Consider the following 20,856-nt stretch of genomic DNA (forward strand, 5'->3'; position numbering starts at 1 on the left):
GCATGTATGTGGAGGCCAGAGGACAACTTACAGGAGTCAGTTCTTTTTTTCTACCATTCCAGAGATTGAGTTCATGTCCTCAGGCTTGGCAGCAAGTGTTCATATCTGCTATGCTATTTCACCAACTCTACCTGTTTTTTGAGACAAGGTCTCTCAAATGTGGAGCTCTCAAATTCTGCTAGACTAGCTAGCCAGCAAGCCCCCAGGATCCTCTTGTCTCTACTTCCCCAGTGCTGGGATTACTAGCATGTGCACTACACCCAGCTTTTCCACTAGGGCTCAAACTCAGGTCGTTTTACTAACTCAGTCATCTTCCTGGCCCCTAATTTTCTTAATTCACTTTCAGAAAGGTATCACAATGGTCCCTTCAAATACTTTTTACACTCTATTACCTCTTGTTTCCAGCTGCAAATTTAATCATACCATTAGACCCTTTCTCTAAGTCTGTCCTGTGGTTTCAGTATTAATTGTCTCCAAAATCTATCTTCCAGTTCCTTACTTCTATCTTTAGCTGGGTCTAATTTGTAGCTAATCTAATCCATTAAGGTTCTGCGACCTTTATGATCTACATACAACAAAACAGAGCATTTTAAGTAGTGCCATTTGATAAGTTTTCTTGTAGTTTTTGTGTTTTCTTCAACATTTTTATGTTGAAAAAAATTTGAAGGAGCTGGAAAGATGATTCAGTGGTTAAGAGAATCTACTATTGTTGCAGAAGACCCAGATTCAGGTCCCAGCACCCACATGGTGCCTCACAACTACCTGTAATTCTAGTTCCAGGGCGTCTGACACTCACTTTTAGCCACCATGAGCACCAAGCAGGTACATGGTGCACATACAAACATGCAGGCATTCACCCATGTGTATAAAATAAAAAAAAAAAAATAGGCAGCTGGAGGTGGTGATGCATGATTTTAATCCCAGCACCTGGAAGGCAGAGGCAGGATCTCCAAGTCTGAGGCAGGCCTGGTCTACAGATCAAGTTCTAGGACAGCAAGGGCTACACAAAGAAATCTTGTCTCAAAAAAAACTAATAATAATGATAATAATGATAGGGTCAGGCATGGAAGCACATGGCTTTGATCTCAGCACTCAGGAGACAGAGAAAAACAGATGCCTGCGAGTTCTATGCCAGCCTGATTTCCATGGTAAGTTCCAAGCCAGCCAGGGCTACATATGGAGATTCTGTCTCAAAAAATAATTTTTTTCAAATGTACAGAAGAGTTAGGATAGTAGTACATATTCTGGATCATTAACATTTTGCTGAATTTGCTTTGCCTCACTTATTATGTATAATCATACTATTACTCTTTGGTTTGAACTTCAAAGTCATTTGGACAAAGACCCTTTGATTTCAAGTATGTCAGCCCAGATATGAAAGGAACAAGTGCCTCTCCATTCCCACTGTGGTGCAGTCAAGTCAGTTAACCACCTTGGAATTATCAATGATAGAGTTTTATTGAGCAATATACAGTACATTTTCAGGTTAAGAATTTTTACTAGTGTGCTCTGTGTGATTGATCATCTTTTCCTGACCCAGGATCCATTCTAGCACCAGTTAATAACATCCTGATGAAGCTGGAGCTTCCTGGAGTAGAGGGACTATGTTCTCTTCAATCAAGTGGAGTATACTTACCTTCACTCAGGACATGAGGAGATTTGAACTTCAGTTCCCGTGAGGACAGTTCAGTTTCTGTCTCACCTTCACGTTCAGGGAATAGTCCTCTAATGCACTGAGCCTGACCTTCAGCTTCTGTACCACAGTCCCCATGAGACTGTCCCAACTCCATAGCTTCTTGGTCCCCGCTTTCCTGATTGAAAATCTCCAGCTGTAAATGCTGTTCTTGTCATCAGAGAAACTGTGACCCCAAGAATCCTGCCATCACTGGCTGTTCTAATGAAGGTTAGTCTGAAACAATCTTGCTCCCACTGCTGTCTCCCTCTTTAGTTTCAGCCTGGAGTCTTTACTGTTACTTCAGCTTTTAGGTTATTTAAAATGCTCCACTCACCATTTTAGCAGTTTTCTCTGGGGTATTTACCGTCTCTGTATTGTTTCTAGAACATTTCTGTGTGATTGTTTTATCCTTGCCTCCTTCACCTCCCCCCCTCCCTTTTTGGAGCATTTTGCTATGTAGCTCAGGCTATCCCAGTCATTTCTGTTGGGTGTTGGTGAGTGCCCAACATTGATGCTTTGTTGTCTGCTTCTATTCACTACTTAATATTCACTATTTTACTTTTGCTTGCTATGTGCTTAATAAACCCACTAATTCAAGATCAAACATACAGCTTCTATATATCAGTATTCATACAGAACAGAATACCCTACCAGGTAGTATCCAGAGGTTGTCTATGGACACTGAGCTTTGAATTTCAGTCATTGCAGAAATGCCACATAGTCTCCTGACTTTCTGATCCTTGAATAGGGTTACGACATAAGAGCTTTCATTTCTCTACCTAGAAACCTTCTTTTACCAGCTGTCCTGGGGACCTAAGACTTCAAGTCACCAACCCAAGTGACTATCAACACCAGTTGTTTGACTCCAGGGAAGGTCTCCTGTTGGTGTCAGGGGAAGACTGCACGAGAAAGGGTTGTTTTACCGGGTCGTGAAACTTGATTGCTTTTATTATTGAGGGAACCCCAGAAGTTAAAGGCATATGCTACCAAGAGTGCCAGGAACTGGAGTCGTTAGAGACTAGTTGATTCTCTTCCACTGTTGCTAATATCCTACTCAGCGTGTGTGCACAATTCAAATCTTAGAGACTTGCACTATTGACCCTGCCTTTCACAGACATCCAGGATTTACCTTTGGCTGTCCACTAGAAGTGGCCACTTGGCTTCTGAAGCGTCTTTGACCACACGCCTGTTTGTCCTACAGCAGCCCCATTTCAGGAAAAGGAATAGATTCTCACTGCCAAAGCTCTGGAGTACTCTTGATTTTCTCCGCAAACCTAATCCTTGGAGCAGTCCCGCAGCGCCATCTTCTGGTACAGCTCTTCACCTCCACTCCTCGAGAGGCAGTAGTGTCTGATTTGCTTTTCAGACCTCGTGTAGGCCTCCCGAGAGATCTTTGCGGGCATCGCCAAGAATAATGGCCTCACGGAGACACCCAAGGACAGTGTTCTCCCAAGCACTGCAGGTGTTCGTTTGGCATTTGGAGCATCTGAGACGCAGCAGCCTGGGCGGTACTCGCCAGGGGAAGAGGCGGCGCGCGTTGGGTTCTGTCCTGCCCCGGCCCGGCGAGTGGTCACGTGGGGCGCTACCCGGAGGCGGAACTACTACGACCGGGACCTAAAGGCTTGCAGATCGGCAGCTCCAGGTTACCTAGTCATGCGCTCCCTGCGTCCCACCTCTGCTACGCTGGCATTTCTAGTTGCGTTCTTGGCTGCGCCCTTGGCTATGGCTGAGACCCCATACCTGGTGCGTGTGGACGCAGCCCGCCCGCTGAGGCCTCTGTTGCCCTTTTGGAGGAGCACCGGCTTCTGGTGAGGCCCACCTCTCACTCTTGCCAAGTCCAGGAAAGCCTCTTGCTCCATTCTCTGGGTTTCTCTCATCAGACCTTTGGGCTCTCTGCCCATCATTCTTGGACACTCAGGAGTGAAGATCAAACTTCTTCCTTCAGGGTGTGGCGTGGGTTTTCCGAGTGCCAGAGCCTCCCTAAATGGTCCCCATGGATCAAGAGCACGGTACTCAGGCTATAGGCTCATGATTGGTACTTTGGCAGAACCTAGGACTCTCCCAAAGTACTAAGACCTGACCTCGAGTGTTGGATCAGACCTGGTTTCTGAATGCCTCCAAGTCTCTCTAGGAATTTACAGATCCCCTTCTATGGCAGGCAGATGTCCTATTAGAATATGGTACTGTGTCCTATGGGAACCCACCTCCCAGAGACAAGACTGTAAAACATTTCTGGTGGAAGGGCTACTTTATCATACAATGTGGAGACACACACTGTTCCTCAGCAAGGGCCTGGCAGTCAAGTGCTAAATGTGTAGAACCTGGTCTGCTGCAGGCCCCTGCTTAGGACAAACACTTTACTTCTTTGTCCTGTCCCTAGCCCCCCACTGCCTCACGACCAGGCTGACCAGTACGACCTTAGTTGGGACCAGCACCTGAACCTTGCCTACATAGGTGCCGTACCTCACAGTGGCATCGAGCAGGTCCGGATACATTGGCTGCTGGATCTCATCACAGCCAGGTGGGTGATGCTGAGGTGGGTGCCGTGGGAGCTGCTGGTCAGAGCTTGTCTTACAGAGATGCTGAGGTGGTGGATCTGACCTTGTCAGGGCCAGCTGTGGAGCACAGTGCTGGGCTGTTGGTTGGGAAGCATCATGGTAGGGCACAGGGCCGGGACTGCACTGCCTGTTAGAGCATCCTCTTGGGCAGAAGACGAAGGGAAGGTCTGCTTGGCTATGCCAAGGGCAGCCCCTGGAAAGAGCACAGGTGGTTTCCTTCTAAGGGTTTCTTAGAAGTACAGAATGGGGTTGGTGTATACTGTGCCTGGCTTTGTACCATACATGTGCCCGTTGTGGTCACCAGTATAAGCTGTGTAGAGACATCATATTGAAGGTCATGTTGGGGTTATATCAGTCACATCATCTTAGACAGTGACACTGGGCCATCTGTTCTGGAGCAGGTGACTGCCTTTGCAAGGCCCAACCAAGATGAGCACCAGGCATGAGAAGGCCTTTCAGAAATTCAGACTCTTGCCCCTGGGCCATATGTTCAGCTCATACCTAATATCTGGTGGTGCAGGGGGAGGGAAAGTGTCCTTTTGGCATCTTGGAGGCCACATAATTTGCAGGACTTTTTTTCAGATAAGATGGTAACAGAATATCAAACTGGGCACTGCCTTGGTTGAGGGATCAGATGTGTGGGTGCAGCCACCAGGGTTGAATAGGCACCAGGGGGCAGCAGTGGTCTCAGGTAGAGGATCTCAATCACTGAATGTTTGGAATGAATGTGTTCCCTTTCCTAGTTGGAGTTCCCTGGCTTTTCCAGGGCAGAGATGGTCCAAGGGTACATCTCTCTAATGACTCCATCCTTCATTTCACTCCTACAAAGGAGCTCAGTACTGGCTTGTGGACATGGGTCTTAGTCGTGCTAGAAAGCAGAGTCAGCAGCCACCAGCTCCTCACGGCGGGCACGTGCAGCCTCCACGGCACTGTGTACACTGGGGAACAGCAGCTCATCCTCAGCTCCCTGGTCTTCCCCAAGGAAGCCACCTTTCCTCAGTGTGTCCCTCACTGAGGGACTGCAGCAGGCCAGAAGCAGGGTGATGTCCAGGGCCCTGTAGTCTCTGTGCAGGTCCTTCAGTGTGGCCATGCCAGCCACATCCAAAAACAGCAGTGGTGCACAGTCAATGACCACTGTGTGGAAACCAAATGCCAGGGGTACCACCAGCCCAGCCCCGCTGCTCACTGAACCCATGTCCTTGCCGTCATGATTTCTGTCACTGACACCCTCCTCTGGGCCCTTCTCCTTCCTGGTGGCTGAGTGCCCTGCGTCCAGCCCTGTGAGGCTGTAGAGTGACCGCAAGAAGAAGTCCTTGTTGGCATAGTATAGTGGGCCTGTGAAACGGAACACTCGCACCTCAGGTGGGGGCAGGAGGCCCTCAAACTCAGAAGCATCCTCATAGAAGGTTGAGTCTCCAATTCGAGCAAGAAGGGCAGCCCGTGGACGCTGTGTGCGGACTGCCAGGCTGAGCAGTGAGAAGAACAGCCCAGCTAACAGTCCAGCCTCGGTGCTGACTAGCACACAGGTGGCTGCAGTAGCCACCCAGACCAATGCATCAGCAGGGCTTAGCCACCAAAGCTGTGGGAGGTCCTTCACTTTTCGCAGTGCCCCTCGCAGGCTGACAACAATGATACAAGCCAGCACACACCTCTGCAGATCATGAAACAATGGAGCTAGCACCAGCAGCACCAGCAGCACCACAGCAGCACTGACCACACTGGACAGCTGGGTCTGGCAGCCAGTGGCTATCTTCACCAGGGTTTTGGACAGAGCAGCACTTGTGGCAAAACAGTGGAAGAAGGCAGGCAGCACGTTGCAGCAGCCCACAGCTAACAGCTCTTGGTTGGCATGAACAGAGTAGCCATGGCTACGAGCAAACATCTCTGCCAATGAGATGGAGAAGGCTGAGCCCACAAGGGCTAGGGACATAGCATCCAGGGACACACGCCACATTATCTTAGGGTCTGGTACCTGTGGGGCTACAAAACCAGTGGGAATGTTGCCAGCCACACTAGAGCCGAACCGAGTATGGAGCTGTCCAAAGTGCGACACAAGTGTGGCCACCACAATGACTAGCAGCTCTGTGGGTACTGGCACCTTCAGGCAGTGTCGGTAGCGGTCTGAGAGCTCCTTAGCTGCTATTAGCACTCCTAGGCACACGGCACTGGTGACCATGTCACACATATTGGCCTGTCCCACACTCTGCAGCAAGCTCAGCCATGTGCGGACCACCATGCCTGGGCCCTGGTGCCGAGGGATCCGCACACCCAGCAGGTGTTTAGCTTGAGAAGTCAAGATGGTCACAGAGGCTCCCATAGCAAAACCGTCGAGCAGTGGTTGTGAGAGGTAGGTAGACACAAAGCCCAGCCGGAGGATACCCATGAGGACCTGTAAATGGAGTACAGTCAGTTTGGTAGGCCACGAGGCAGGAGCTAGCATCAGTATAACCCAAGGGGTTACAGCACAGAGCCTGGTGTCTACCCTTGCTTACTCCCCTGAATGGACTCCTGCTGTTTCCACATGCATAACGGGACAGAAGACACAGGGGCACATGGATGTTGCAGTTGGCTGTGGATGTTCACTTCTCACACTCTCACACATGCGGAAATTGGTTTTATTTCAGAATCAGGGCTGTAGGCATAAGGAGGCAGGCCCTTCCCCTGTGCCTTGTATGCAGCACACAGCTCCTTCCACCCAGTCCCCTCCTGGGCAGCCATGGAACAGACAGAAGGAACAGAGAAGACAAGGTCAGCAGACAAGGTCTAGGTGTGGGGAGGCCAGGGGAACACATCTCCACTCCTAGGTCCTGCCTGGGTCAGAAAGCCAAGATGGACATTGGGGTTATAGTCTAGCTCATCTGAGCCATGGCCATATTTGGCCCAGTGGCCCTTCTCAGAGCACAGGTGGCCAGGCCAGTCCCACATATCCCTCCATTCTGTGACTGAAGTCCCTCTGGTATCTAGGCCTGGGCTCCACCTTGCCCTTGCTGAGCTGTTTTCTCTCTGAACCTGAAGAATTCTTCTTCCACATGCTTCCAGGCTTTTCCTGGTGGTAGTGGCAACCACCTTCCGGTGCTCTAAGAAACTGAGTCGCCAGCCCGCTTGCTAGACAGCTAACTCCTTACCTGATAAAGTCCGGTCACCAGAGTGAGAGCAGTGGCGATTCGAATGGCATGGCAGTCCCGTCCACAGTCCTGTAGTCCAAGCACCAGTGTTGTAGTTGAGTTGTTGAGGGTGGTGCCATTGTCCATATGCCCCAGAGAATCCTGGGAGGAGTCAAAACCAGCGAACTGGAGTTCTCGGTCCACCACCTGACCTACCATGAGGCACAGTAGACTGAAGATGCCCACATTAACATGGCGTGAGGTGCCCATGAGGAAGTAGATAAGGTTGGCAAAGAAGGACGTATAGAGGCTATAGATGGGCTGCAGCCCAGCCAGCAGTGAGTAGGCTATGGCCTGTGGCACTAGGATAATGCCAATGACCAACCCAGACATAACATCACCTGCCAGGTACTCTTTTGGGCGGTACTGACGCAGCCAGTGTATGACAGGAAACAGATTCCGCACCAAAGCCTGAGCACATGGCACACTGCAGGTGCAGCTCTGCTTCAGCCTGGCTTTCAGTGTTTCCAGCAAGCCCTGGGACACAGGGGGTTGCCGTCGGACCAGCACCAGTGTCCCACCCTTCTGTTGGGGCTCAGGAGAAGCATCCATCCTGTCAGACCAGGCTCTTTGGCCAACCTGCAAGGGAGAATGGGCATGGTTAGGAGCCCAGGACCCAGCTTCACAGTGAGTGTTTGTTCACCCAAACACAGACACCAGACATCAGAGACTGTTCTTCCATTAAGCACTTGTTCTTCTATGTGGATGGATGGTGAGAGGTCTTATGACAGGGAGCCATTCTACACAGCCTCACCCCCATTTGTGCTCTGTGTTTGTCTAGTTCAGCTCCTGTGTGAAGTCCACTTAAAGCATTCTGAAGATCACCCACCTGAGACGAGGGCTGGACTAGACCCATATATGCCCAAGCCAGTGACAACAGAGACAGATGCATGTTTGCCTGAGCTCTAGCCACTCCCCATCTATCTGGATGGCAAGGGGCTTTGCCAGTCACCCCACTTCACACGAGTTCTCCCAAGCCATCATCTGTTCTCCTGTGAATACCATGGACCTGGAGAAAGCCTTGCATATTGTGTGTGCCGAGGCCCCTGGTCTGTGACACCCTTCCCAATGAGTTTAGAGAGTGCCTCACCAGGGACCAGTGTGCTCCGGAACGAGTGTGCTCCTTAACTCCGAGTGCTGAGCCTCTTCCCAGAGGCTCGACTATATTGAACAAGCACACTGCTCCACAGATGTCCACCTTTGGCCTAGCTGTTCTGGCCCCTTCTGACCTTGCCTTGGTACTGAAGAGTCTCAGGCCATGCTGACCACATGATGACCTTGGGTCCTGTTTACAGGTTCCAAAGTACTTATTTGTAATATTAATCAAACACTCTCTGTTCTCATGGGACTCAGGACACAGTGGTGACTGTTGGAGCCCCTTGTGCCTGGCTTGGGTATTGGAACAGCAGCTTCCCTGCTAGGGTGGTGGTCTATCAGGCATCTTAGCTCTTGAGAAAGATTATGAGAACAATGATACACAAGTGAAACTGAGCGCTCTGAGGCTCACCCCAAGTCTTTGGGGGCTCATGTGTGTGGAGGAAGGACTGTTAAGTGTCATCTTCCTTGTATCTGAGCAATCCCCAGAGAAATGACAGTCTAGGTTCCTGTCTCTGCCCAGGAAACCACATCTCCTGGGGCCTGTTGTATGGGTACAAGGATAGTTCTTACCTGGGACACCTGGCCGGCTCTGTAGGCTTTACAATATCCAGGGGCTGCCGTGGGCTGAACCTCCAATCACTCTGGCTTCTGTTAACAGGCAGAGAACAAGGTTGGCAGGCGCCTCTGAGACTGACCTGTGGGAATACTCCACTGGGCTCGCTGTTAAATTATTTACCCCCAAAATAGCTGAGTCATGGGTTTCCCCCGTCAAATGAGTGTTACCTGAGCAGCTAATCGGGTGAGCTAATCCAGCGAGTTGTACTATAATCAGAGGCTCACAATAATTATGGTTATGTGGGCCTCTGATAAACTCCCCTTTGCAGAGGGGTGGGTGCTCCAGGTGCACCAGCTTCTGTAATGTCAGGAGGAAGAGGAGGTGGGGACAGGAGTGGCTGAGGTGCTTGAGTGTGAGGCCCCAGAGGAGCTGAGTGGAACACTTTAGCTGTGAAGTTCTGGGGTCACGTACAGCTGACTTCACCTACCCAGATGCTGGTTATCTTCTCTCCACCTTCATGGAGCCTGTGCTAGCTGGGGCAAACTGAAGCTCAGGCTTTGTTCCATGTCCCTGTGTGCAGTATATGCATAAGGCTACTGATGCGTGTGCACATACTTGTGTGAGTGAACACATGCCTGTGTTGTGCACAGCCCAAGGACTGTCAGCATCAAGATAAGTGTGTTCAATCCTGGGTTGGCCTCAGATCCTGCCCCACTTCTTTTCCTCTCCTCCCTGGTACTGACCACCAGTGATCATGGTCAGGTACTTGGCCCCCATGTACCTCTGTAGGACATGGGACTTGCCTTGTAAGGATTGCCTAGAGATAAATGGATCCTTAACATTAGCATAATTAATCAGTGCCCTCAGACTTGAGGTATGCCTCCAAGTTCTGTAAGGCTGGTCAGAATCTCAGGTCCACTTCTTGTGCTTTGAGAGTAAGTAGTTTTGTGCTAACAGGCCTTGATCTTTTCTGTGGTCTGCTGTATTCTGGGTACCCTCCCATCCTGGAGATCGTCCCCTTCATTATTGCTGGAAGGCCCAGCTAGGCTGGTCTGTTGTCTCCACTGGCCCAAGCTCAGTGGGCAGTTTGCCCTGGGACTGGGCAAAGTGAAGCTATACGCTTTGCTCCTCCTCTTATCCCCAAGGGTCTTGGGAAGGGGCTTAGGATCAACAGTTGTCTTGCAGAACCAGCTGGGACTCTGAGGCTCCATTCCTCCAAGTCAGGAGATAATAATTCAGAGTCCCTTCCAGTTCACAGGTTGGACAGTCCTTTGGGACATCTGCAAGAAGCCTTGTCCAGTTCCTGGCAGCCATGGGCCTGACCAACACTTTGCTTGGGGGTGAAATGAAAATGGAATGTGGGTAGAATGGCCAGAGTAGGAAGCCTGAGTGTAAGACTAGGCAGGGCTGGATGCTCTGTGGGTTAGGTGTTCCTCTACCTTTGCTCTCTGGCTCCCCACCTGGATGCTGTCCTACCCCTCCAAGTAGGTCTGCTGTTCCTGGAAGAACCTATTTAGGGCCCCAGGGTCTTAACTCATTGTGCCCTACCTTTGTAGGGCTGGGCTTCCTTTCCCCTTACAACAAGCCCTGAGCCTCTGTTTGCACAGCAGTTGGGAACTGTGGTTTACAGGAGCAGTTACCCAGTGGGTGTGGTGGGGCTAGTCAGAGCAGCCCCTCTTTTGTCAGATAAAAGCCTCCTCTAGTGGTGGTGCGGACAGCTACTGAGGGTGCCGCCTAGCCTGTTACCCACGAAGAGGCCTCTGGGGAATGTCCTGTTGCTACATCTTTGAGAAAGGCAGAGCTGAAGTTGTGGAATGGATGGATCTGTAAACACAGAGGTGCTGGGGTGAAGGAGAGGGTGAGAGTATTCAACTTCCCTTGGAAGCAAAGAAAACCGCGTCGGAATGGTCCCTCCCTTCTCCACCGCCCTGGGTAGGAGGGATTAAGCCTTACATCACACATCCCCCATCCTCCACCCCCACCCCGCCCTGCCAGTGCCCACAGCCAATGGAAATGTAGATGAAGTCATGTCTTCCATGACTTGCCATGAGTCCCCTGCCCCACTCAGTCTTCTGCCTCTACAGCTCTGTGCACTCAGGGTGGTGCTGCAATTGGTGTGACCAGGCCCACTGTCCCACCCTAATGTGCATTGAACTGCGGGCTTCTTGGCTTGCTACTGGACACATATAGGGCAGGGGTATGGGGCCGATCGGTCTGTTTAGTCCTATGCGGCTCAGTGATTTCCTTCTTTTATCTCTAAATCCACCATTTAAATCTTGAATACATTTTATTTTGGAAGAAAATATTATACACTGTCCAACAGTGGGAAATGATGGGCTAGACAGGCTCCCGGACCAAATCAGAATTTCTTCCCCAGAATTAGTCCGGGTGCGCACCTTCCTGGGGCTTCAGCAGGTTTTCCCGAGAGATACCGAGATACGGTTTCCGCGCTCCACGCACCACCCCCATCCTGCATAGTCGGCGGTGTCAACAGACCGTGTTCTCTTCGCCGCCCTAGACCTCCCAAGCCTGCTGCGTGCATCGGCCCTGGTGCTGCCGGGTACTGCTGCACTCCGCTGCAGGCGCGTTCCGCCTCCCCGCCCGCTCAGGCTCACCCGCGCTCACCCAGGCACTCACCAGCCGCTGCGGCCTCATCCTCTAAGCGCACGCGCTCCGCCTCTAGCGGGAGGCCTAGAGCAGTGCGACCGCTGCGGGCTAGAGAGAAAAGGCCCTTGTGTGGCCTTGCTAGTGTGGCTGCATCTTTTCCTGCCTCAGCTCAGCTCAGGCCACTCTGCAGGGAATGACAGACTTCCCTACACTTCACCTCACTGACTTGCCCCCTCCCTTGTTTAGGATTCTTTAACAACAACACCTTCCAAGGCAGCAGAAAGGAACTAATTCGCAGTGAGGACAAAGGACTGTTCCCTGGGTTTCCTGGGCATGGGAAGCCCTCGAGGTATCTCAGTGGTCTAGCTGTAGAGGCTGACAGGGGTGACAGGCAAACAGTCAGGTCCTTACAGGGTTGCAGTCTTGGGACATCTCTGATGTGAAAGACTGGCCCAGGAATAGCCCTTTTGCTGAGGCCTGCTCCATGAATTGTGTATTCTGCTTGGTTTATGAAGACAGGGAGCTGGTGACAGCTTCTGACCAACCCCAATAACTTGGGACTTTGGAACAAGCGTTTAATCTTTATCCAAGTGCTTGTTTGGCTTTATTTATTTGCAACTGTTTTTGACCGTTGGGTGGGAAGCCAAGCAGGTCTGTTTTGTAGCTTTAGGCAGAGGCTCCAGTCCAAAAGCACAGAGGGCAGGCAGGCTGGGAGAAGCAGGACCTGAACTTGGGGGCAGTAGCCAATGTGACCATATAGGGTGAGGGATTGATGTGGCTAGAATTGTTGCTTCTTGTTGAGGTGGTTCTACCAACCAGTGTGGAGACTGTCTCTGACCTACCATCCCACTCCAGACAAACCCATGAGCTGTCTTACATATCTTCTGGAGCTACTTGTTTTTAGCAAGCTCTCAGAACCTGGCAGGACTGACACTGAACTTGTTAGCTGGTGCCTTCAGCCAGTGTCAGTTGCAGATTCAGCCCTCGGGGCTGCTCTCCCCCTTCCCCAGAATTGTAAGCCAGAGACAGCCCCAAGCATCAGTGTCCTGAAATTCATGCGATTGTCCTGTACACTACTCACAGCTCATCTCAGATCTGACAGTAGACTGTCATGGCATCTCTTCCTTCATGCCCATTGATGTCTCCTGCTTTCACCTCAATTAACCACTACCAAGATTCTTCCAGAATGTAGTGGCTTTGCTCTGATCACCACCTTACAGGTCTCCTATTTTGCTCTGAGTCATGTGGCCTGAATCATGTCCCATATTCATGTGGTCACAAGTCCCTGTGTAACCCCATTTCCGTCTCTGTACCTTCATTCTGCTCCAGGCCAGCTAGCTGCCTTTCTGCTGCCTGACTGCCCTTAGCTTGCTCCTGTTTAAGGGCCTTTGTACCTCCTTGTTCCCCGGATATTTTCATCACTGGTTCATGCCACCACTTGGCAGACCTTTGATGTTACCCCTTTGGAGTGGTTTCCTCTCCCCGATCATCTTCCCCTTTCACTCTGACATTTCCCTTTTCCCAAACGTGTGATGTTTTAATAAAGATCCAGGCAAATGTCTAATGACTCTTTTCCTCTCAGAAACTGAACCCTATGAAAAAGGCCCAGTGTGGAATTGAGGAAGTCCTTCATCTTCTTTTCTTGTCCATCCATTTGTTTCTCAGTATGGAGAGAGGGAAAGGGACTGCTGGGTCAAATTCGGAGCTTTGGTCTCTTAGAGTGTATAGAATAAGGGTAGTGCCTACTAACTTCTGCTCAACTTCTGTCCCATACCCTGTTCCATGTCAGTTGTCCTTGAGATGCCTCATCACCTCCCCGCCCCATCCCTGTCTTGTACCTTTCCTAAATGACTTGCCTGTCCCTCCCTCCTCAGTGTGGTGACTGACCTGAGCCTGACTTGAATCTCTTTAAAGGTTTCATGCACACACCCATACTCATTCACATTCCACTGTGAGTGACAGAAGCTTTCATAGTACCGTTTTCAGTGTCTTTAAGGCTTAATGTGGGGTTTTATGTGCACATACTTGTACATAGTGTTTACAGACTTGTACACTGTGACAGACTTTCACAATGCTGGTCTTTTCCAAAGGGAAAGCCCATCTGAAAGCCTAGATCTCCCTGGGAACTTGAGGTACCAACATCCTTAAATGTGGCCCTAGTTCCAATCTAGGGTGTAGAGAAATACTGCTGCTCTCCAGCACTGACCTTCCCTTCACAGGAAGTCATCTGGGCAGGGACTGATATACAACTTCACCCACTTGGATGCATTTTTGGACCTCCTCATGGAGAACCAGCTCCTCCCTGGTGAGTAGTGGTTCTACTTTCTCCCGTCACCTGCTGTTCTATGTCCTGGTAGGTAGTGTATCTCAGCACAGACTGAGGTGCTGTTGAGGTGTAGCCCAGCTGGGCTTGGTGTGTTGGGCAGTGGGGCAACTACCCCTTTGTGTTTCAGGATTTGAGCTGATGGGCAGTCCTTCTGGGCATTTCACAGACTTTGAGGACAAGCAGCAGGTGTTCGAATGGAGGGACTTGGTTTCTCTATTGGCCAGAAGATATATCGGTGCATAGAAGGGGGAAATCCTGGGGGGCTCCAGTGGGCTGTCCTGGAGAGGCTCTCTTCCCTGATCTCTCAGGCCACCTCCTGGTCTTCTTTGCCATAGACATCCCTATATCCCAGCTAGAGATGCCTGATGAGTGAGGGATTCACCTGATGGCGGTGGGGTACTTACTGGGAGCCAGATAAACCCTATCAATGGAACCCCACCCATGGGGCCCAATACCTAGGAGACACCAGATAGGCTCCATCCCCAGACCTGAAGGTAGAACTTCCATTGTATAACAGCAGAGACTCTCTGCAGGTAGGTATGGGCTGACACATGTTTCCAAGTGGAACTTCGAGACTTGGAATGAGCCAGACCACCATGACTTTGACAATGTGTCCATGACTGCACAAGGTGGGCAGCATTTTTCCAGGTCCTGTTGGGTGGGCTGCATGAGAGGGAAGTATGACAGCCCCAGACCTTCAAGACCCTTTTGCCCTAGGCTTCCTGAATTACTATGATGCCTGCTCTGAGGGGCTGCGCATTGCCAGCCCCATGTTGAGGATGGGTGGCCCTGGGGATTCATTCCACCCCCTGCCAAGGTCACCACTGTGCTGGAGCCTTCTGCGTCACTGTGCCAATGGAACCAACTTCTTCACTGGTGAGGTGGGCGTGCGTCTGGATTATATCTCCCTGCACAAGAAGGTATGTTATTCCCCCACCCCTACCTGCCTGCTTTGAGCTGAGCCTGCACTGAGGTATATGCTGACTGCAGGGCGCAGGCAGCTCCATCTCCATCCTGGAGCAGGAGGTGGCAGTTGTGGAGCAGATCCAGCAGCTCTTCCCCAAGTTCAAGGACACCCCTATTTACAATGATGAGGCAGACCCTTTGGTGGGCTGGTCACTGCCACAACCTTGGAGAGCCGATGTGATTTATGCAGCCTTGGTGGTGAAGGTGGGTTCTTGCCATCTGGCCTCATCCAGACTCAGGAAGACTTCCTCTGGTGGGGGTGGGAACAGTATGGGTGGCCAGAGGTACAGGTCCCAACTGCTCTGATGTCCACAGGTCATTGCACAGCACCAGAACCTGCTGTTTGCCAATAGCAGTTCCTCCATTCGCTATGTGCTCCTGAGCAACGACAATGCCTTCCTGAGCTACCACCCACACCCTTTCACCCAGCGTACACTTACTGCCCGCTTCCAGGTCAACAATACTTGCCCACCCCATGTGCAGCTTCTGAGAAAGCCAATCCTTACAGTCATGGGGCTGATGGCCCTGCTGGGTGAGTAATGACCTACCTAGCTTCTGCATATGCTGGGTCAGAGTGAAAATACCATGATAGCCTGTCATGTCCTGGGTTGGGTGAGGATCAGCATAGAAGGACCTGGGTTGAGAGAACATGGAAATGCTGGGCAGGGACAAACATATTTCCTCCAGCTGCTGGGTGGGTTTCTTAGGCTTGTTTTCCAAATCTCTGCCTTATTCCCTCCTCTCATTCTGTGGGCTGAACAGTATGGCAGGACCTCTCAGTATACAAATGGTGGGAGCCAGGCATTAGGGTAGGAAGCCAGGAGCTGGGTATGAGGGAGCCAACAGCCCCAGTCCTCTGCCTGGCCTGTAGATGGAGAACAACTCTGGGCGGAAGTGTCACAGGCTGGGGCTGTGTTGGACAGCAATCACACAGTGGGTGTCCTGGCCAGCACCCATCGCCCTGAAGTCTCCTCAGAGGCCTGGCGTACCACAGTCCTGATCTACGCTAGTGATGATACCCATGAGCACCTCAACCACAGTATCCCTGTGACGCTTCACCTTCATGGGGTACCCCCTGGCTTGGGTGAGTGGGGTTCTGAAGGAAGTTGGGAACTCAGCAGGGATAGGACAAGGGAGATAAACCATGGTGTCTGGGTCCACAGGGCTTGTCTACGTAGTACGCTACCTAGACAATCAACTGTGCAGCCCCTACAGTGCGTGGCAGCACATGGGCCAGCCAGTCTTCCCCTCTGCAGAGCAATTCCGACATATGCGCATGGTGGAGGTTTGTGGGCAAGTAGGGAGGGAGGGAGAGGGGGTTCCTTAATTACTTAGTTACTGTAGAGAGTTGCCAACCACATGCCCCTCCCTTGTCCCCAGGACCCAGTGGTTGAGGCACCACGTCCCTTCCCTGCTGGAGGCAGCCTGACTCTACACCGGAAGCTTTCTTTGCCATCACTTCTGCTGGTGCATGTCTGCACACGCCCCTTGAAGCCACCAGGGCAGGCAAGTGGCAGCTTCCCACCCTACCTGTGAGGCTGCCTAGCTCACCCCTTCACAGCTTCTCCCTCCTCACAGGTTAGCCGGCTGCGTGCACTGCCCCTGACTTGTGGGCAGTTGGTTCTGGTCTGGTCAGATGAGCATGTGGGCTCCAAGTGCGTGAGTGGGGGTGGTTATCCTTCCCTATGTCATTACCCTTTTAGTCATTCACCTTCCTCCTCTATTGCCTCTGTGCTCTATACACACTGCACAACACCTGCACAGATCCACTTGTGTCTGAGTTGGAAATCACCTACAGTGGTAGTGTCCAGTGCTCTCCCCTCACTGTGGCCTGTCATAATGTTGAGAGTACCCAGGGACCCTAGAGGTACCAGGAAGGGAGCTGAAGAGTATAGAGATGTGGGTCCACCCTATCCCGTCCATCCATGCCAGCTGGTCCCAGCTTCAGTACTGATCCAGCCCTCCCCAGGTGCCTGTGGACATATGAGATCCAGTTCTCCCAGAAGGGTGAAGTGTATACTCCAATCAGCAGGAGGCCATCTACTTTTAACCTCTTTGTGTTCAGCCCAGGTGCGCCCAAATGGACCTCAGTATCACATGGTGTGGGGTGGGTCTGGGGTTTTGGGAACTTCAGGAAATATGTGCTTTTGTGTCTGCAGATACAGCTGTGGTCTCTGGTTCCTATCGAGTACGAGCATTGGACTACTGGGCCCGGCCAGGCCCCTTCTCAGACCCTGTAACTTACGTGGATCTCCGTGCCTCATAAGAGCCACTGGCTCCTAGTGACTGGTGAGCCTGTGCTGACTAGTGAATGGGGTCAGCCAGGTTGAGCTAGACTGCCATTAGCTGGTTAGTTGACTATCAGCTCCTTTTGTTGTTCCCCCATTTCCTTTGAAAGTATCTTTCTCTACCTCAGTCTTGGGGTCTGCCTTTGTGGAGGAACACTACAGAGGGCCCAGCTGGAGTAACCTTTGCCTGCCTTTTTCCTTCTTCCCAGCTGTTCAAAGTTTAAATCTGGAGCTGGGAGGACACTCAGTGGGTAAAGCGCTTGCTGTGCAGGCATGAGGACCAGAGTGCAGACATCTATTCAGAGTTTACAGATTACTCATGTGAAGGCGGGGCATGGCGATGTATGCCTGTAACCTAGTGTTGGTGGGAAGGACAGACACAGGCCAGGCTCACTGGCCATCCAGTCTACCTGGAACTGCAAGCTCCAGGTTCAATAAGAAATCCTGTTTCAGAAAAATCAAGTAGAGAACTATAGAGAAGATACTCAATATTGACCTTTGGTACACATACACACACACACACACACACACACACACCCCTCACATACACAAATACACACCCACCCCCCAAACACACCACAGATCACACTGTGCACACACAGTCTAAATTCTGTCCCTTTTCTGAGACTTGAGACAAACTCTTAGCTTGAGATTCTGTAATATCAAAAAGAAAGTTATGTACTTCTGAAATACAATTGCACAGGGTAAACATCTCCATTTCAACAGGAAAATAAATGACAAGGAAGGATTTAATTGAAGCAAGACCAAACATTAAATCCTGTAGATACATTCCCAGAATTGGGACACATGTTATTGTGATATGAACTCTAATGTGCTAGACAGTTCTATCTTTGTGGTATTGCCATTTACAGCCCCTGTGACCTTTCTCCCAGGCTGGTGTCTTAGGTTTTCCATTGCTGTGATTAAACATGATGAACATAAGCAACTTGGGTAGGAAAAAGTTTATTTCACTTACATTTCTACATTACAGTCTATTATCGAAGGAAGCCAGGGCAGGAACCTGGAGGCAGGAACTGATGTAGGAGTCATTGAGAAGTGCTGCTTACTGGCTTGTTCTCCACGGCTTGCTCAGACTATGTTCTTATACACTCCAGGACCACCAGCCAAAGGGTGGCACCTCTCACAGTGGCCTGGGCCCTCCCACATCAATCACTAATTAAGAAAATGCAACACAGACTTATTGCTCATAAGTCAATCTTGTTAGGGTGTTTTCTCAGCGAGGTTCCCACTTCCCAAATGACTGTAGCTTGTGACAAATTGACATAAAACTATTCCAGCCTTGCCACGTATTACCTGGCCTCCCAAGTCTTCCTTTGAAATCTGGCTGGAAGCCTACATAACCCTGTAACTGTAATTCTTGTATTCTGTCTTCTAAGCCAGCATGCTGTGGATCATACAAAGGTCTATTATCAGCTTGAATGGTAGTTGAGGACCCTTGAGCCATCCATGACTGCAGTAAACTTGGAGTGCCTTGTTGCTTAGCCCCATGCACTTGGGCAGAACATTATGACAATGGTAACTTGTAGAGGGGAAGGCTGTTCACCTCATGGGGAACAGGAAGCAATATAAGGATAAAATTAAGTGTAACCTTCAAAAACACTTCTTCACGGACCTGCTTTGTCCAACTAGGCCCTAGCTCCTAAAGTTTCTAGAATCTCCCAAAACAGAACCACTACCTGGAAACCAACTGTTTAATATGTAAGTCCTTGGGGGTGTATTTAATATTCAGAATTGGCTGGATATATCACCTTGGTTCTGGCCATTGGGAAAAACCCGCTCTCTTTCAGTACCAGTTCCTGGTATGCTAATACACAGCTATATCCCTTTCCAGGTGGCCTGCTGGACACATATGTCCTTAATTCATTCTGCACATTTTCCTTCTCTCCAGCAACCCATGAAAGCCCAGCACACAGAAGTTTGTTCTGCAGCCTAGGCCTGCTGCCAAGCTTTTCCAAGTTAGTGTTACCTACTGTCCAGGAAATAAGTCTGAATGGAATACTTGTATATACTTCGTGGCTACATCCAAATTGAGAGTTCCTCTGGCCTTGTGCCTCTTAGAAGTGGGCAGAGTGAATGAAATACAATGACTTTCTGTAGTGCTTTTTATCTGTAGAAGTAACCAACAAGAAACACAGAACCAATGCAAAGAAGAAAGCCAAGAGATCAGAGCTAAGAGCCTTACCCACCTGCTGCAGCTAGCCTCTTCAGCCAAGAGACCTCTCCGAAAGAGACCTACTTCCTGTCTGTTTATCTTTATATAGACTTTCTGTTCTGCCTTCTCATTGGTTGCAAACCCAACCACATGACTGCCTCATCACTGCCTGTCTGTACAGCCCTCCAGGTCTTCTGTGGTATTGAGATTAAAGACGTGTGTCTCCAGTGCTGGCTGCATCCTTGACCACACAGAGATCTACCTAGCTCTGCCTACCAAGTGCTGGGATTAAAGGCGTGTGCCACGAATGCCCAGCTCTGTTATGGCTTGCTATTAGCTCTGATCCCCAGGCAACTTTATTTATTAACATACAAATAAAACCACATTTCAGTACAAATAAAATACCACCTTTGTGGACTTTAGGCTCTCAGCCTCTGTAGGACTAAGATTATGGGTATGTATCACCATGCCTGTCAATGACCCCTCACTTTAAATAAAATATGACATTTCCCACTGCCATGGGATCACCACAGGCTTCCCTGGAGGATCTTGAGCTTTTCAGAGCTTGTCTTCCACCTCTTGGAAGTATGTTTTACTAAGCCCTCCAGGGCATGTAACTTCTTGCCCACAAAGCCCAGTGAGCATGACCAGCAGGTTGCATTAATTTTGGAAGAGTGATGTCACCAGGCAAACTTGAGGTGTGCTGACATCCATTATGAGAAAGTAGACTGCTCTTGATGAGATAAAGAGTGCTTTCCAGTGGACAAGCTGATGTGTCAGGCAGCCAGCCCTCAGATATAGTGGGTGTTGACATGGTCATGTTTCAGCAAACCACCAACATTTAATATCCCTGGGGCGGTATGAGGATCTGGAGGGAGACCTCTCAGTCTCCCACTCTGTCCTGTAAACTGGAAAGGGGCCTGATGGGTGGTCTTCAGTACAAGTCAACGTTGTCTGCTGACAGATGTCCCTAAGCCTCTGACCAGTAGGCCACTTAGTTTTCAGGTAACAGGACTTCAGCCACTCAGACCTATTATCTAATCACCGTAGGAGTTCATCTTCCCTCTTCCAGGTGGGACCTAGCCTTCCTTGTTCTAGGTTCTGTGTCTGTAAAGTGGCTCAGGTCAGTAATTAATATGAGGCCCTGGAGCAACATTGTGATAGTTTGTGCTGGCAAAGGTTCCTGTGGGCCCATGTCCAGCAGCACTCTGCAGCCTATACTCTGTGGTGTAGGTAATATCTCAGGCCCTCTCATCTTGTTGATGGTATTTATCTTACTGGTCCCTTCAGTGTCACAGACTTTTGCAGGAACATTACTGTGTAAGTACTTGAGCCAAGAGCCAGCTCAGAAACATCCCATCTGCCTGTGGTGTAGTTGCTTCCAAAGGGCTTTGGATATTGTTTGGTACACTGACCATTGTCCCTTTGTACATTATGAAGGGGGT

At 50.3% G+C, this 20,856-nt stretch overlaps 2 protein-coding genes across 13 annotated transcripts; one reads left to right on the top strand and one right to left on the bottom strand.

Moving 5' to 3' along the window:
• Positions 1–1,021: 1,021 nt before the first annotated feature.
• Idua (alpha-L-iduronidase) lies at positions 1,022–19,442 on the top strand. Of its 10 annotated transcripts, none has more exons than XM_037209301.1 (15): positions 3,329–3,483; positions 4,056–4,196; positions 13,878–13,963; positions 14,112–14,219; positions 14,518–14,613; positions 14,702–14,904; positions 14,975–15,154; positions 15,266–15,482; positions 15,822–16,034; positions 16,114–16,235; positions 16,331–16,456; positions 16,529–16,605; positions 16,920–17,020; positions 17,110–17,239; positions 19,091–19,442. In XM_037209301.1, the coding sequence occupies exons 1-14, from the start codon at positions 3,329–3,331 to the stop codon at positions 17,214–17,216; spliced, it is 1,932 nt and encodes a 643-aa protein (XP_037065196.1). In that variant the 3' UTR covers positions 17,217–17,239; positions 19,091–19,442. The 10 variants fall into 10 exon arrangements, 8 of the variants coding, with proteins under 8 accessions (XP_037065195.1, XP_037065193.1, XP_037065194.1 ...); XM_037209302.1 differs by having other exon boundaries at positions 19,148–19,442; XR_005092370.1 differs by having other exon boundaries at positions 1,023–3,483; positions 16,529–17,020; positions 17,110–17,299.
• Positions 3,905–12,402, bottom strand: Slc26a1 (solute carrier family 26 member 1). 3 transcript variants are annotated; one of them, XM_028867444.2, is made up of 4 exons: positions 11,689–12,402; positions 9,066–9,143; positions 7,359–7,976; positions 3,905–6,622 (listed from the first exon to the last, which is right to left on the bottom strand). In XM_028867444.2, the coding sequence occupies exons 3-4, from the start codon at positions 7,947–7,949 to the stop codon at positions 5,102–5,104; spliced, it is 2,112 nt and encodes a 703-aa protein (XP_028723277.1). In that variant the 5' UTR covers positions 7,950–7,976; positions 9,066–9,143; positions 11,689–12,402; the 3' UTR covers positions 3,905–5,101. The 3 variants fall into 3 exon arrangements, with proteins under 3 accessions (XP_028723277.1, XP_037065199.1, XP_037065200.1); XM_037209304.1 differs by lacking the exon at positions 11,689–12,402 and having other exon boundaries at positions 9,066–9,209; XM_037209305.1 differs by lacking the exons at positions 9,066–9,143; positions 11,689–12,402 and adding an exon at positions 8,488–8,668.
• Positions 19,443–20,856: the final 1,414 nt, after the last annotated feature.

This window comes from Peromyscus leucopus, chromosome 10 (genome assembly GCF_004664715.2).
Source record: "Peromyscus leucopus breed LL Stock chromosome 10, UCI_PerLeu_2.1, whole genome shotgun sequence".
In the NCBI taxonomy this organism is placed as follows: Eukaryota; Metazoa; Chordata; class Mammalia; order Rodentia; family Cricetidae; genus Peromyscus; species Peromyscus leucopus.